A 17,826-nucleotide genomic window follows, 5' to 3' on the forward strand; every position below is an offset into this window, starting at 1 on the left:
GAGTTGTTCCTGCTGGTATCATTTGCATCATGTTTGAAAACTAATGAAAACCCAAATACAATTAGGAAGGGTAGATGAAAAAAAGAGAGATTCCAAATCAGGGTGGATCCTCTTCTTGTGCTGGAGGGAAGAGAACTGTGATGTATCTTTGATAACAGCAGTGGAGGAAATGAAATACTGATTGCAAGCCAGGACAGAGCTGAACATTAATTCGAAGGAAATCAACATTATCCTGATTACTGCACTGCATGTGAGAAACAGATGTGACCCCCTCCTCTCTCTGTGGACACAACAAAAGGCATTGTGTGTGCTCAGGATAGCTGGGTGTAAAAACGTGAGATGCATATACTTAGGATAAAAGGGAGAAGTTCCTGAGTCATTATCAAAACTTTAGAAAACATCCCAATTTTGCTGCATAAGCATAGGTTTTGATGCAGAAAACAATAAGTCATATTAATGGGCAACTGTTTGGTGCAAATGTCAAAAATATGGTGTGTTGTTATAACCTAAACAGTTAACACTTGGATAACTCCCCTGACCCTCACTCATAACTGCCCCTTGCAAAACACAAACACATTTATGCCTAGTTGTTTCTTAACAATTTTGCTTATGCCTGCTTGAGTAACCCTCACACAACCACTCTTCTGTTCTGTTCTAGAAGTCTCATCCTTTGTGCCCCCACAGCACAGCATTTCTCCAAATCAGCCAATGAAAAGGCTCTGAGCAACTCATCTTATACCTTATCGCATTCCTGTACTTTGTTAAACCATTGACAACAAGTCTTACCTTATTTTTCCTGCTCTTCCCTCCTCTTATGATGGTATATGGCATGCCTTCTAAAATACTAATTTTGTTGACCTGGCCAATGTTACAAAGTGGTTAGAGTGCTGGCCTGTACACCACAGGGTCTCAGGTTCAATCTCCAGTGAAGTACTCATACCTAGGTTGCAGGATCCATCCCAGATCGCAGTAGGGACACATGAGAGAGGCAACCAATCCATGTGTTTCTCTCACATCAATGTTTATCTCTCTCTCTCTCTCCTCCCCCCTTCCCTTCCTCTCTTCCCTTCACTCTTGGGATCAATGAAAACATATCCTTGGATGATGATTAACAACAACAAAAAATTAAAAATAAAATACTATTGTAATTTAAAGAAAAACAACACTATAAATAGCAGGAGAAATGTGTTTTAACTAAACCTATCCATTACATTCAATTCAACTATATAATCATAGATTTGTTCGTAAAATAAATCCTTCCCACCCAGCTGGTGTGGCTCAGTGGTTGAACGTTGACCTATGAACCAGAAGTCATGGTTCAATTCCCACAACCAGGGTTGTGGGCTCGATCAATGACTCTCTTTCATCATTGATGTTTCTATCTTTCTCCTTATCCCTTCCTCTCTAAATCAATAAAAATATATTAAAAATAAAATAAAATAAATTATTCCCTGATATTATAATACAATTGAGAAAATTAAAGCAGTCCTTTGAAAGGCTGGTCACTGGATTTTTTTTTTATTTTTTTTTTTTTACTGTTATTGGGGAGAATAAATGTGGAGAACCAAAGTGGTATATTAAATGGAAAAATAATGTGAACGTATAAATGAAATGTAAAATAGCAGAGTTTTCTTTTGAATAAATATATGTACATATATCATATTTCCACCTATATAAATTGTATGTATCAGATGGGAGAGCTTACATTTTAAACCTGACAGAATGAAAGAAAATTTGAGACATTTCATCCAAACCTGCCTCCTGTGCAGTGAGTGTAGTTAGTATAGGGCTGAAACGTCTGCTGAAAACCTCAGAGCAATTGAAATGAGCCTTAAATTACCTCCCCACAATCACCTAATTCTTCTCCCCATCTCCCCCTCCCCAAATCACAAAAAAAATGACATCCCTAACCACCACAGTGTGTCAGAGCGAGGGGCAATCAGATAGAATACGGGCCGAGGAAAAGTTTGCAATAAAAAAGCTGGCTTCCTGTTCACAGTCCAACCGAGCTGCTGCTGGAGAGAGTGCCTTGATTAAGCTCACGGAGCCTCATTTTTGGCACATCTTTGACCAGTTAGGCTGGCCGGGATTCTGCCCAGGCTCTGCAATTCCTCATTCCTCCCAGGGAATTACTTTGCCTCTTCCACGGCTCCTCCTCCTCCTCCTCCAATCAAGGGTCTGACGCTGCCCATTGACCACGTTGCTGTGTCTGCCTTTTGGCACGCGGAGCTTGTCTGTCGTAGGATGAAAGTGGAATTCTCTGCTGTCTGCAGGGCTTTCCCCAGAGACCAGAGCATGAAACCCAAACTTATATATAAAATCATATCCTGTTTGCAAACATCATATTCCCTTCGCTTCTCACTAATCTGGTCCTGTAAACCCCAGCACAGCTTGAGAGTCCATTCCTCATCTAAACAAATGCCATAAGCCCCTTTATACTTTTACAACCATGTCAAAAAATAATATTGCCTGCCAATAGTGATGTGATTGGAGTTGCCTCCTCCGAGCCATAAAAGAAGTGCAGAGTCTGTTATCAATTTCTCTAAGTGTATCAGGGGAATTATGGGTCGATTCAGTTCCAAGTTATAAATGACAACTCAAAAGCCGCAGAAGCGTTTGAAGCTGGGAGCTGATGACGACATTATCATAAAAGCCTGCTCGTCCTTGCTTTTGTGGGTTTTTCTTTTTCTTTCTTTTTTACTTTTTTTTTTTTTTTTTTTTTTTTTTTTTTTCTTTGTGGCCTATCAAGTGAAGAGGGAAAAATAAGGCTGAGAAATGACTTCAAGATTTCTTCACACAGCAGCAGGTCAGATGGCCAGGAAAATGATCACTATTTTTGGTGATATGTATACCCTGAGGAGTGAGAACTAAAATGGTCCTGTGCTGGCTTTTGTTTCCGGAGTCCCTTAATTATCGGTTTCACTAGACTCCGACCAAGTCCTGGGGTTTGGTACACTGCTTTTTTCAACAGCGCATTTTCTTGTAGTGCAATCACACAGTCATCAGAAATGAGTCATGCCATAGTAACTAAACAAAATGAAAACCAAACACAAAAGAATTCAGAAACCTTGAGGTTGTTGCTCAAAATGTAACTCAGGAGAGCATACTGTAAAGCACATACTATACCACTCACCCACTGAGCTGCCTGAACAATACTGCTGAATGGTTTCATAAAGTCTCAGGTAGTCTCCTCAAAAGCCACCTAGTCATCAGCATTCAGTAAGTATGTAATAAACCCATCTAGTAGAAAGGTATGCAGTCTAGGTAACTGGAATTTGTTGAACAGTTGGGAGTATTTAAGTATTTTAGAATTTAAACTGTGGGTTCATTTTAGATTATCTGAAGCAGAACTATGGCCTAAGACAAAAGCCATTTCAATGGTTCCCAAGCTCACAAGGGTGCACGTAGTGTGCCAAGTTGGACCACACCAAGTTCATTCTGGGTGTCTTTCATAGACATAGTATGTCTAGAACCGTCTGGGAGGTAAAAAACGGAGACTAGTACAAATCCAGAAAATCCAGAGTCTCTCTTAGAACTTATATCAAAACCAAAGATATTAGGGGGCAATATAGTACCTTCACGTACAATTTGATTTCGGGGGGGGGGAGGGGAGACACAGGAAGACTGAATCCAACTGGTTCTCTAGTACATCAACAGGACAAGCTTGTGTATACACACACACACACACACATACTCTCTCTCTCTCATCTAGACCTACAAACACATCACCAGAAGACCTAGAGGCCAATTTGATAAACAGAGCTAACTCTCTGCAGCCCTTTCCAGTATTAATGCAGGCAAACTAATCAGTCTTCCTTCTCCTGCCTCTGCTGGAGCCTCACTTACCCACCAGCACTGGTACCATCTGGATTAGGCCAGTATGTGAAGATCTTACTCTCTGACACCCACTGTGTCAGAAGTGACAGGCTCTGTTCATTCATTGGACACATCTAAGAGTTTACTAGAGCAGTTCTGGCTAAAGATAAGAAGTTACTTTGCTATGGGTTTAGAGCAGCAAAGTAGAGGAAGAAACTTTGTGTTCAAGGAATAGTGAGTTATAGGCACAGCCCCGTTCAAACTAGAGAGGTGGGTCCTGGGAGCTGTCCTCATTTAAGCTCTGGGTCCTGGGATAAAGGTACTTGTAAATGAGTAGGGGTTTGGGGACCACCACTCTTTCAACAGTTTTGAATTCCTCACCATCACCAGACCCACTAAGTAGTCCTTAGCTTTGCTTCTTTGCCTCATTTACAGGTAATCAGCCATTCTCATAAGATGGTCACTTGGGATGCTAGAAAATAATCTCAAAGCCAATGAAACCTATTTAAAAAATCAGTTTGTCCTCTGCTTTCTAGAATAATATTGCAAGCTCTTAGCTTCCCAGGAGGCTTGCTAAAACTTAGCAGGGATACATATGGGGTTGTGATTATCCTGTGCTGGGGGTCAAAAAGCCAAGCTCACTGGTGAGCTACCACAAAGGGGACCTCACTGGCTCCAGGGGCTGTGGCCAGCCTGTTAAAGATGAAAGCCATGGAAGCACCTACAGTGCTCTTTCGGAACTCTTCCACTTGGATTTTCCCATGCACCTCATACTTTCAACTTTCTCCCCTTTCCTGTGTGGCTTCAGGAAAATAACCTCACGTCTCTGACACTTCAGGTTCTCATTTGCAAAACTGTGCTAACAGCCATAACTACTTTACCAAGATTTTATGAACCTTTGTGATACTGTAAAGTCCTATTAGTTGTTAGTTGTAGTTTCCATTCTTATTTCTAGAGGGCAGAATCACAGGAAAAGGAACAGAAAGATTATCCTTGATAAATCTAACATCACGAAAAAGAAATAATTTTATGAAAATATATGGGGATTCCCTGTATAAAATTCAGTTATAGCAAAATATTCCCTAATACATGGGCATACAAAAGACTAGTTTTCTTCCCCTTCCACATCCAAGAAACCTAATTGAATTAAATACCTTTAGTCCTTAAACCTGGTCTAGTATATGTCGTCCCAACGTGACTTAGCACTCAGCTCTACAGGATGAAGGTCTAATAATATTAATGGTAAGGGTTAACTTTAAATAGATTGCAGACTATTGGGCATGCTTTAATCATCCACAAAATGTAGACATTTCTCTTCATATGTCGCTAGATTCAAACAAATTTGTTCCTGCAATGCGGTATAAATATCCTGGGTCAAAAACATTGTTAATTATTGAAGACAAAAATGGCCCCAGGAGGTTCACAAGCATAATTTCCCACAATTCAAAGCACTTTGTGAAGTTTATGCCATTTTCATCAGGAATATGAATAATGTATCTGCATATTCATTGCAAACTGAAGTCTGCTACAAAACTGTGTTATACCCTCTCATACTACCTTTTCCCCAGGCATAGAAAAGCCTAGGAAAGCCAGAGTGACCTATGCAGTCACACAAGGCTCTACAGTGATGGGCCTACACTGGTTAATTCTCTACTGTTACCATCTTGAATCCTTAGTTATAGAACAGCGGGATCTGTATTTTCATTTGGCACTGAGCCCTACAAATTATGGAGTTAGTCATGCAGTCTAGTATAACTTCTACTGAAAAACAGCCTTAAACATAATTGAATAGATAAATCAAAGGAGGTAGTTTTGGAAGTTTGTTATTTAAGAGCAGTGAACAAACTCATACTTACCCCAAGTCCACCACAAGGTAATGAAGAAAAAAACTTTTGAGAGGCATCACCTATATAACAAGAAGATATGAAAAAACATATAAGTTGGGAATATAATTACACTTTTTAAATATTAATTTTTAATATTTCTAACAACTAAATTTATAATTTTGATGTGTTTATTAATACATAATATGTCACATGGTATTTATCATTTAACTCAGGAGGAAACTGAACAAATTTTAGATAGGTAAAACTCATAGCAAGTAAATAAAAATATTACATGTAGAGTCTATTGCCCCACATGGACAGACAAATACCTATGAAATTTAAGTCTTAAGATTTGTTTTAACTGTCCCACACATTGTACAATGTATCAAAACATTTTTAAATTTAAACCTTACTATGAATAACTCAGCTATTCGCTGAGTATATCCCTCTAATGGGGCTTTACAAGCCAATATTTATGAAAGACATCCATTTTTTAATGTTTCAAATATTAAAACATCTATTCAAAGATACAGATTTATTTTGAATTTATATTTAAGATATAGCTGTGACTAAGAATACTTAGCCTCTCCAATATTTATAATTTTTCAGACAAACAAGTTACATAACACTACAATAAGGATAATATTCTTTAGAGATCTATATATTATTGTATTATATAGATCTCTAAAGAATATTATCCTTATCTTTAAATATTATCCTATATCTTTAAAATATTATCCTATATCTTTAAAATATATGCCAAAATCTTACTTGTGATGGTCTCTTAATATTAATACTTGAAGGAATTTTAATCCTTTTGGCTATCTGCATTTTTATTTTCTACATTATCTACTACACAAGTAGAGAAAATAAAATAACTACTCTTAAATTTCTTAAGACTAAAATCTGCCCTGCAAAATAATTAGAGGGAGAGGAGCAGGCATTTCTATATCGTAGTCAAATGGCTCTGAAGTGGCTCAGATGAGTCACTCGGGAGATTAGTGGTTGAAAGAGGTGCAAACTTCCATTTCCAAATTCATTTTTTTCTATTGAATATCAATGAAATAATAATAAAAAATGAAAATAGGCTTGTGGTGGAATTCACATGCCATGTCAATAAAAGCCTAAATAGATTTTAATGTCACAAAAAATATTTGATTTTCGAAAATAAGAAATTCATGAATTGATTTTTCAAACTCAATAGCTAACAGATGGAAAATGATAAACAAAAATTTACGTACAAATGGAAAAAAAAATGACACACCTCATTATAGATAAGGGTATTCATGAAAAAAGTAAACAATAGAAAACAAGTCATAAAAACATATTAAATCTGAAATGCTGACATCAGTAAAAGATACACAAAAAATTTATGGAAACTAGGGGAGGGATAAAGTTTACTTAAGTTGTTGCTCATAACAAAGATATTTCTATACTGTTGAATATTTTGCAAGGAAGCATTCACATGTCATATGTGAATTTAAAATACATAATATTGTATTTTTAATCTCTGAACTCTTCATTCCATAGTTAAAAGAAATAAAGTTAATATTACAATGCAATAAAATAATTTTTAAAATTTATGTAAACTCCAAGAGAATAAATGAAAATACTGGTAAATGTTAAGCTGCTTAAGGAGAATTGTATTTAGTAATGTTTACATAATACAAAAAAAAGACAAATAATAATTTAAATTCAGTGATGTGTGAAAATTTTAATTTACTGAATTGACCGGAATTTTTAAAAATAAATGTTATGTTGCCATCCCTATGAACTGAGATCTGACTAGCCACATGATTGTGAAAACTGTAGTAAGAACGACAGGAATATTAATGCTAAGGAAAACCTTGTACCACAAATGATTGGAGAGAATGTTTTTAAAGTGTCACCTTACAGGGTCTAGAGTATTTAAAGAGATAAATGGTGCACATTTTCCAATCTAATTATTTTATAAGCTATAGATACCTTTTAAGATACAAAGACTGATAGGTCTGGTCATAATGAACTCCTCTTGTTTAAATCTTCCTAACCCCAGAACATAACTAGGAAGAGTAGTATTATCAATTCAACTGAGAAATTTTATAAATGGAATGGATTTAAATTCAACGTGTGTGCACATTGACAAATTCCCCCCACACCACCATCCCCACTCTGATTTGGGAGGGGATGGGGGAAAAGAGGGATATTCGGGAGTGAAAGAGAGGGATAAAGAAAGAGAAATATCTTGGTGGTTCTACATCTCCATACTTATACATGACAGTCTAGTTTTTTTAGATATCAATAAAAAATAAGCCATGAGAATTCAAATTTTATAAAGAACAAAAAAGTATGAAAGGTTAAACTTAAAAACAATGGAATTGTTCACTTTGATCTTGAATGGAGGAAAATGTGTGTGTCTAGATTCATATGAGATACTGAAGTAGTTCAGAAGAGGTATCAAAGTTGAATTTCATGCTTGACATCAAGACTAAACAATTGCAATGTCCTTGTTTATATTTACCTAATATTAAAATTGTTGCACTAAACCTGAGAGGTGCCTATGGAACGAACTCCACATACATACCCAAAACTAATCCTAGAATCTTCAATTTTATATCTCACATTAAATACTCAAACCTAATAAGTTAAGTGGCCAGTTTATTGGGATTTAAACTTTTAAAAATTAAATTATTATACTCAGTGTTTCATTACATACGTATATGAAAAGAATTGCCAGAGGTCTAAATTATACATTGGAATTCATTTCTAAACCATCAAATTTTTAAATGATATTTATGTTGAATATTTTGAGAAAATCAGCTTTGTTCAAGTGTCAAATTTCATTTGGAAAAAAAAAATGATGGCACTGCCATGTTTCATAAGTAAACAGTTCCAGCTCATCAAAATTTAAACTTAATTTCTTTCACAAAAATGTCTTTTCTCTTAAAATGCAGAAAATTGTTGTTTTGGAATATCTCTCAAACACCTACATGTAAGTTCTTCCCAATTAAATCCAAAATATTTAGTCCTATATCTATACTGATTTATAGTTTAAGAACATAGTAAATAAATAAATAAATATGGGGGAGGAAGCTACTTGTTTTAATTAAAAAATAATCAATATTGCCCTAGCTGGTTTGGGTCAGTAGATAGAGCATTGGCCTTCCAGCCAAAGGGTCCTGGGTTTGATTCTGGTCAAGGGCATGTACCTCGTTTGCAGGCTCCTCCCCACCCCGGAGCCCTGGTTGGGTCTTGTGCAACCAATGGATGTGTTCCTCTCACATTGCTCATCTCTGTTTTCCCTCTCCAACTCTCCCTTAAGAAAAATCAATGGAAAAATATACTTGGACAAGGATTAACAAAACACAAAAAAAAATCAAAATAAAACCATGAAAGTTAATGTGTGGTTAACTTCATCTTTGGGCAAATCGTGTGAGATTATTAATTCATGTAAAATTAAGGAGATTTATTATATAGTATCCACAGTAAATGAAGTACTTTATGTGCAGTGATTCTTTCCTTCAACAGAAGGAAAAAATACAGAGTACGTATGTTCAGATAGACTTATTCATCTTTATATTAACATATAGATTTAATTATATAAAAATTGTTTTCCATCATCAAATTTTAATAATATTTGCTAAAACCTTGAATAATTTTCATCTGTTCCTCTTTCCGTCAATTTCTTCCAGTACCTCCCCTGAATGCATGTAGCCATACACACATTAACCCATCTTCCTTTACTTCATAAAGTGAGGAAGGCCTGCCTTCTACATGTCATATATTTGCTTCTGAATTCTTTAGGAGGAGTTAATATAAAATTATTCTGAAATAATATTGAATTTGGTGAGAGAGTCCAATAATTTGGAACTGACACAATAGGTTTTATTGAAAGGGGATAAAAAAAATACCTGCAATACCTTTTTTTTAAGTTAAAATAGTTTTAAAAATATCCTTCTGGTATAGTATAGCTATGCTATGTATTGTTATTCCACTATAAAAGGTTGTTAATAAACCAAATTAATGGAATTGTTTCAGCTAAAATAACGTTCTGTATTTTCCAAATATATTATTTCTATTGCTCATGTAAAATTTATATAACCCTGTTCAACATTCATTATAAAATCTGATGGCAGAGACTTGAAAATCATATGTTAACTAAAAATTATGTTTATTAGTTTTCTACTTCTGTTATTTACTTTACTGTTTAATTCCACAGTGAAAATATTAAAAAAATTACATTAGGTTTTAAAATGCAATCTAAGTATAAAATGCCATATTCTAGGCATAACACTAAAGAGTTGTCACTTAAAAATAAGTTGTACTATGCCCACTGTCTGTTAAGGTCACAGAGAAAAAGAACTGAATAACACAAAACAAATGGAAAAGATGAAGATAAATTTGCATAAAGATTATGAAAATCTTTCTTCTTTTGGTTTAAAAATATAAGCAAACCAACTCAACTGTGCATTTATTCCTGTATGCTAAAATACAAAGTAGAAAAGCCACTCAAATAAAAATGAACTTAAACTTTGCCATTTTTTCTAATGCAAGATTCTTCTTCATCTGAATTGGCTTACTGTATGGGACTCACTCATTCCTAAGAGCAATACTGATGGAGAGTTGGGTTTTTTGTCACACTGCTTGCCAAGTATTTTGAACTGACACCGCCTTGACTAATGATAGTGCTGGAATGTGCTGTTCTCAGTAGAAGAGAGGTCAGTACAGACCTAGGAGCGTCCTGGGGTCCAGCTTCTGTCCGTCCAGGGGGTTGGTGCCATACAGCAGTGAGTGATGTGCAGAGTGAACAAGCTGTATTTCCTCCAGGCTGGCTTTTCGACCTTGAATCCACTGAAAGAAAACAGCAGAAGCCTACAGTACTCCACTGACAATGTTTTGAAGAAAATAAGGCCCCAAGTCACATTGAAGATGATTAATAATGGACTGAATTTCATCATGAAGGAATGTGACACTTATTTGCTTAGTAAAGTACCATAATAATATTTGAAAAATGAGAGTAGGGAACGTTCAGGACCGATAGACTGCTTATGCCTAAATGAGCAACTAATATAAAGCATGTTCTTCTTTGGCATAAAAATAAACTATAACAAAGAAATTAATAGCTAACTCCTTTGTAAAAGTGTCAGCTTAAAAACAAACAGGGTCTATTGTTTAGCTGAGAAGTAAATTAATCAACATCTTATTTTACATTCACCTAAAAAGTGTGTTGAAACAAATTCTTTATTGTTTCTTAAAGGATTTAAGACCAATACATCTCAATATATTTGTTCATAACAAACTAGATAGTATTAGATAGGATAGAGGCCTGGTGCACTGGTGGGGGTCAGCTGGTTTGCTCTGAAGGGTGTCCTGGATCAGGGTGGGGGTACCCTTGGGGCATGGGACAGCCTGAGTGAGGGGCCTGTGGTGGTTTGCAGGCTGGCCATGTCCCCCAGCGACCCAAGCAGAGGCCCTGGTATCTGGCATTTATTTATCTCCTACAATTGAAACTGTAGCCTTGAGTGGAGGCCTGTGATGGCCAGGGCAGGCAGAAAGCTTAGTTTCCTCCATTGGTGGGGAAACCCAAGCCTCCTGCTCTTTCCATGGCCATAGCTATCTTGGTTGGGTTAATTTGCATACTAGCTCTGATTGGCTAGTGGGTGTGACTTGAGGGTGTATTGTATGCACAGTCAATTTGCATATTACTCTTTTATTATATAGAATATGCTGATCAGTCCATATGTGTGCACCTCATAGTAGTGTTCATCTAGACAGCAGTCAGCAGTGAGGAACTTTTTTTTTTTTTTTTTTTTTTTTTTTTTTTTTTTTAACAAAGGCCATTTGGATATTTATAACATCATTCACTTAATGTGATTCACTTATCATAAATTTATGTTGCTATGAACAGAACTCCTAGATTTATTGAATTTTGAGCCCTGCCTGTTGTTGCCTTGGCAGGGCCAGGCCAAATGATAAAGCCCGCGGGCCATATGTTCCCCACCCTGATCTAGACCAATGTATGACCTATCAGATCAGTAACAGTTCAGGAAATGTTTATGATCTGATGAAATTTATACAGAATTCAAAGTAAACATTTAGAAACTTTTTATAGTAAACTGACAGAATATCTTTATGTCTATTGAATCTAATAGAATCTTGTATGTTGTTCAATCAATTTTCTTTTTTGTATTATTTCATTTTAATGTACCTTATAAAAAGCATTAGTTTGTGACAGAATGGAAATTAAAGAAAAATGAAAACCACTCCTTAATCAGAGATAATCTGAGACACTCTAGACCTAGTCATTATTATTACACACCTGCTAGGTGAAACTTTCACTTTACCTAAGAAAGAATAGTCCTTTGACACAGACAAAACTGTACATTAAGTTAAAGCTCAGTCAATCTATCTGTGGCCACAATGGCATGTCTGTGAGCCCAACAAACATCATGTTGGTATATGAAGTGAAGTAGCCCAACTTTTTTAAACTGCTGTGTTTCCTAAAATTACCCAGATAGTGTTAATATTTCACTTAAAATTTGTATCATAATAAGGTAGTTATAAGGCAATGGATTAGAAGAGAATGGCATTCAGGGAACTTCGAAGAGAATCTGTCCTTTCATGTCCCAGGTGACACAGAAGCCTCAGGTGACAGCAGCGCCTCCCACAGGACCAGGATACGATCATATTCAACCTCCCTAATTTAAGGGGATGTGGCGGCCATGATGTGTGAGTAGCTGGAAGCCTGGACTTACTGACACTTCCTAGGTTTTTACTGTGTAGAGGGAAGAGCTGTGCTTGTCACTGAAAATAAGTCATATAACAGGGATTGGGGGTGGTGGGAAACCCCACGGGGTAACAGGAGTAATAGAAAATGTAAATTTCTTGACACTGTGCCATTATTTGCTAAACAAATAAATGCTATGGAAGTTTTCTTTGTCACAGCATTGAGGTTCCCCTTTTTGGACACCCAATTTACATTTCTAGAGGAATAAAAATATGTTTCAGAGAAATTATTCCAAGATAGGCAATAATTAAAATTGAAATTAAACCAGGTAAGTAATGCTGAAGACAAAGGCAAATGTGTGATGGCCATCTGATCAACCATTGCCCTGATCAATAAATAAACACATTACTGACATTTTTGACTTAATGATAAACATTAACTTTGAAAATGTTTATGGAAGAGCAGAACAACAAAAGCAATAGAATGAGAAGATATGAGAGAAAAATAGGAAGCAAACATTCAAAGTCAATATTAAAGAGAAACATTATAACTGAGATTTCAGCTGCTGGAAAATCCAAGATAAATAGTGGCAAATCCATGGTCTGAGTCATCTAAAATTGGAATGAGCAGAGGACTGGAAACCAGACTGCAAAAACTAGTTCTATCTGGCAAAATAATGAACACCGTGAAATAACAAGGCTTCCAGCTCTCATTTCTATGAATCTAAGAATTCCATAGCCACTGATATTTTATATGCTCATACAGTGAATCATCTTTGTCTTAAATAATGTCATTTCTATAATCAGACCAACATTTTGACTGATATCATAAAGTTTCATTGATATTTTTTTTCTTTTTCTATAAATATATTTTTCAGCCCTGAACTGAATTTCTGTTTCTGGTATAATATTAAATACCAGTAATAAATATATCTTTATGTTTTCATTAACATATACACTGAGTGGCCAGATTATTAAGACCTCTGAAAGCATAGTAATCTGGCCACTCAGTGTGTGTGTGTGTGTGTGTGTGTGTGTGTGTGTGTGTGTGTTTGTATTAGAGGCCCAATGCATGAATTTGTGCATGGATAGGGTCCGGCTAGCCTGGCCAGAAGGAGGGGACATGGGCAGTTGACTGGCCTGCTGCTGGTCAAACTCCTGGTCAGGGGGACAATTTGCATATTAGCCTTTTATTATATAGGATATACATTGACTTGCCACATTATTATGCATTCAGAGATCATAATAATCTGGCTACTCAGTGTATTTACAGCCATACATTCCATACTTGCCTCAACTTCTTTCTCATTTCCCCAATCACACAACGGAAAAATTAACCTGCTAACATGATTCAATTATTGACAGTAACTCAAGTGCTGAGAAATCATAAGAGAACACCTGCTGAACAGAGTATCATTCATCCCCTGAAGTGATATCAGCTAACAAACAGTAAGGATAGAACAATTGGCCAGCCTATTTGACATGTGCTTATTCTAAGAGTATTCCCTTCTGGTTACACACTAGTGTAACTTGGCACTATTAAAATGTAACATGGTTCATTTTACTGCTTTGATTTCCCTCCCCCTCCCCCCCTTCTTTCCTTCCTTTTGAGTACCAGGAAGTACTTTACACTAGCCCTTTTTATTATTATAAAATATATTTCTTTTAGACAACAATTACACTAAAGATAAGGAATACTTATTCTTAATCATCACTTCTGCTTCTATGGCTGCTATAGAGTAAGACCCACACACAGGACGTGCATGTTCCTACAGAAAGCTGTGGGGGTCGGGGGTATACAATGCAAATGAAAAAGGTCTACCTGAAAAAGGACCTGGAGAAAGCATGTTTTGAGATTTGTATCTCACAGGGCACTGCTATGGGAACATGAAGAATGACTAAGCTGAAAATACTGAAATGGCAACAGCTTTCCTTCTCTCTTACTCAGAGTCCCCTGGAGTACTTCCATTTCATCAGATGTCTTAGATTTGTCAACTTCACTTTTCCTCTCAAATTGAGGTCTCCAACAGATTTCATTTTCTGGTATTATTGTGAGTAATTTATTAGGTTTAAATATAGATATTTTCACGTAATCCCTTCCCATATTTTCTATTTCCTGTGCACCCTTTATCCCTTCATTTCTCTCTCTCATGACGCTCTCTTGAGTCAAAGGTCAATGGCATAATGAGTCATAAGATGGGGTAAAGTGCTCAGATAATCGTAATTTAGGGAGATGCTGATTTCCGTTCTCAGAGATATTTAGTCTGCAGGATGTCTATCTAAAGTCTTCTATGATTCTGACCAAAATGTTTTCTCTGAGAATTCTGAGTGCATTTGGAAACACAATGCATTGAAGAGATGGCATTCACTTGGGCATTTCTTGACATCTCACTTGAGATCCAAATACATGTCTTCACTACCTTGCTATTAGGGACTTGGGAAAGCAAACCTATAGCTAGTTCTTCTTTCATGTTCTTAATCAAGAGACCCTTCAATGTGGGATGTGTTCATTATTCTGTTTTCATTCTCTGTGCTGAGCACTTAGGCAGTTCCTTCCCTCCTGCTCGGGAAGGAACCAATGTGCAGGGAGTGCCTCCCCTGTGCTGCTCACCTGGGGATGTGAGCTCAGTCCCGAACCACAGTCTGCATTCTGGTGTGAAGTCCGAATAGTTTAAAATAACCGTATCACTGAGTCTCCAAACACCCCGGTTCTTTTCTAAAGAAGCAGTCTTTCATAAAGAAACCCCATTAATGCAACCCGATTACAGAAGGAATGTTCTGAACATGATCTATAAAGTCATATTGGGACAGGATAAAATGCAGCCTGCCCACACCCACCCACACACAGAACACACACACACACACACACACACACACACACACACACACACGGTATAGATTCTTTAAAATTTTTTTTTTTTCTGCCAAGGAGCAGGGAAAAAAGGAAACAGTTCTATTCCTTTCCCTCCTGTGTTCAAAGCCTGGACGGAGGCCAGTGTCCTAATCAGTTCTCATTGGCCCTGGAGGGATCAGAACCTTTTGTAAAATATAATAAAGGGCATAAAATCATGATAAAATGCATGAAAAAGCAGTGCCTTTGGTTAGGGAACTGGGAATAATGTAGCAGAACAGATGGATTGCATTGGTTTGGTATTATTGAGGACATGAAAGGGCTTATTTTGTGGCAGTTCCAAACGAAGAGAAAATGCCCAGCTTCACTCTGACAAGTCAGAAGTACCTGCCTCTGCCGGGGGAGACCCCATTTTCTTTAATCATTTTCAAAGTGGTGACACAATAGGCAAGAATTTCCACTGAAATAGTTCGTTTTCTGGAAATATTTCATCCAATGTCCCTAAATAGAGGGAGATGTTTGTGTGTTTTTTTTGTTTGTTTGTTTGTTTGTTTGTTTTCCCCCAACAAATATCCAGAGGGCTGCAACTTACAGAATTAAAAATCATAAATGACTTATGAGTGTCACAGTTATCCACTGTTACAAATTCCATACTTAACACTTAATGAATTGGTTCATGGCCTGGTCATTATTCTTGATACACGTTTCTTTCTTAAACAATGAAAAAATCTGGTCGCATGCATATGCCCAGGTGTACCTATTGGAGTTTTCAAGTAACTGCTTCTTTCAATGTAACATAAAAGAAGGTTCTACGCTCTCTCCCCAACTGCATAAGCTCCTTCCACAGATTCTTCAGCATCTAATAAACTGTTCTCCTCTGAGTTTTCTTATAAGGAAAAGGTACTAAAAACTGGAGGCAAGTAGCCCAGCAGGGTTTTGGTTCTTTTTGTTGGTCACATGGAAAGAGAATGGATTACAAGCCAAGCGTCCTGAGTTCTGGTACTGACTCTCATATGTCCTTAATGTGATCATAGCCAGCTATGAGGTATCTCTCTGGACCACTGTTCCTTCATATATAACCATAATGTGGTTTGACCAAATTATTTCTTTTCTTTTAATTTTAAAAAAAATATATTTTATTGATTTTTTATAGAGAGGAAGGGAGAGAGATAGAGAGCTAGAAAGATCGATGAGAGAGAAACATTGACCAGCTGCCTCCTGCACACCCCCTACTGGGGATGTGCTCACAACCCAGGTACATGCTCAGGTTTGACCAGAATCGAACCTGGGACCTTTCAGTCCACAGACCGATGCTCTACCACTAAGCCAAACCGGTTTTGCTCTTTTCTTTTAAATTTTTAATTGATTTTCAGGGAGGAAGGGAAAGGTGAGACAGTGAAATATTAGAGCAGCTGTCTCCTGCATGCTCCCTCCTGGGGATCCAGCCCACAACTCGGGCATGTGCCTGATAGGGAATCAAACCCGCAACCTTTTCGTGCATGGGAAGATACCCAACCAACTGGGCCACATTGCCCAGGGCTGTCCAAATCGTTTCCAAGCCCCCTTTTAGCCCAAAATAATAAGATTCTATGTGAAATAACCTTAAACACAATAGAAATTTAATAAAATATTATTTATGTTAATTTACAGGTTTGCCTTAAGCAAATATAATTGAAATGATGAATTACTGTGGTTGAGGCAAGGAAGGAGATCTATGAGAGTTTTCAAACAAACTCTATTCTTTGAATTCATTTTTATATATTTAATTATAACGGAAAAATATAATTTTTAAATTCATATTCTAAGCCTTTAACTTTAAAACGATGGGCAATTTTCCCAATTAAAAAACAAAACAAAAACGTTTATGTTTGTAACATTGGCGTTAGTGCCTCTATTGCTTTTCAGATAAATGCTAACTTTGGTTACTCTCCATCTCCAAATATTTGACTCCATTCACTTGTCTGTCTCTACTACAATTAGTTTATGAAGTTGATAATTCATAAACTTAAGTTGCATTTATGGGGCCGTGATTTCTAACATCACCCATGACTTGGAATAAGCTGCAGAAGTTGAAAAACTATGGATTCCTGGGTCCTATCTCCAGAGCTTCTGCTTAACTTTGAGTACGGCCTGGGCCTTCAGGTGCTTAGAGCCGCCTCATGGATTTTCAAAGGCAGTCTAGGTGGAGAACCGCATGTTGGATGTCCTTTCTTCCTGTTCATAAGTGAGCTCAAGATAGTGACGCTGTACTGACTGGCCAACATTTGGGACTAAAGAGTAGTTAAGCAGTTGGCATGGAGAAGCTTGGAAGGTGAAAAAAAAATCTATCTGATCTTCAAAATGACAAGTGGCTTCTATTTGCCTATATCACTGCTTGATTCAGTCATTACATTTTTTTAAAATGTTTTTATTGATTTTTTAGAGAGGAAGGGGAAGGAGGGGGAGGGATAGAGAGCTAAACATTGAGAGAGTAGCAGCATCAGTGGGCTATCTTCTGTTTGTCCCCAACTAGGGATTGAGCTTGTAACCCAGGCATGTGCCCTGACCAGGAATTGAACTGACCCTCTGGTGCTTGGGGCAACAAACAGCCCAGGTTAAGTCATTACAATTTATTTAAAAAATATTTAA

General features: G+C 36.8%; 1 protein-coding gene across 1 annotated transcript in view; it reads right to left on the bottom strand.

Moving 5' to 3' along the window:
• Positions 1-17,826, bottom strand: part of HDAC9 (histone deacetylase 9) — an 817,093-nt gene that overhangs the window by 206,814 nt on the left and 592,453 nt on the right. The window contains exons 16-17 of the mRNA XM_036429233.2: positions 10,352-10,472; positions 5,673-5,722 (exon numbers count right to left, since the gene is read on the bottom strand). Of these exons, the coding sequence (XP_036285126.2) occupies positions 5,673-5,722; positions 10,352-10,472 (171 nt within the window). The remainder of the gene's footprint in view (positions 1-5,672; positions 5,723-10,351; positions 10,473-17,826) is intronic.

Source organism: Pipistrellus kuhlii, unplaced genomic scaffold (genome assembly GCF_014108245.1).
Source record: "Pipistrellus kuhlii isolate mPipKuh1 unplaced genomic scaffold, mPipKuh1.p scaffold_m20_p_10, whole genome shotgun sequence".
Lineage (NCBI taxonomy): Eukaryota > Metazoa > Chordata > Mammalia > Chiroptera > Vespertilionidae > Pipistrellus > Pipistrellus kuhlii.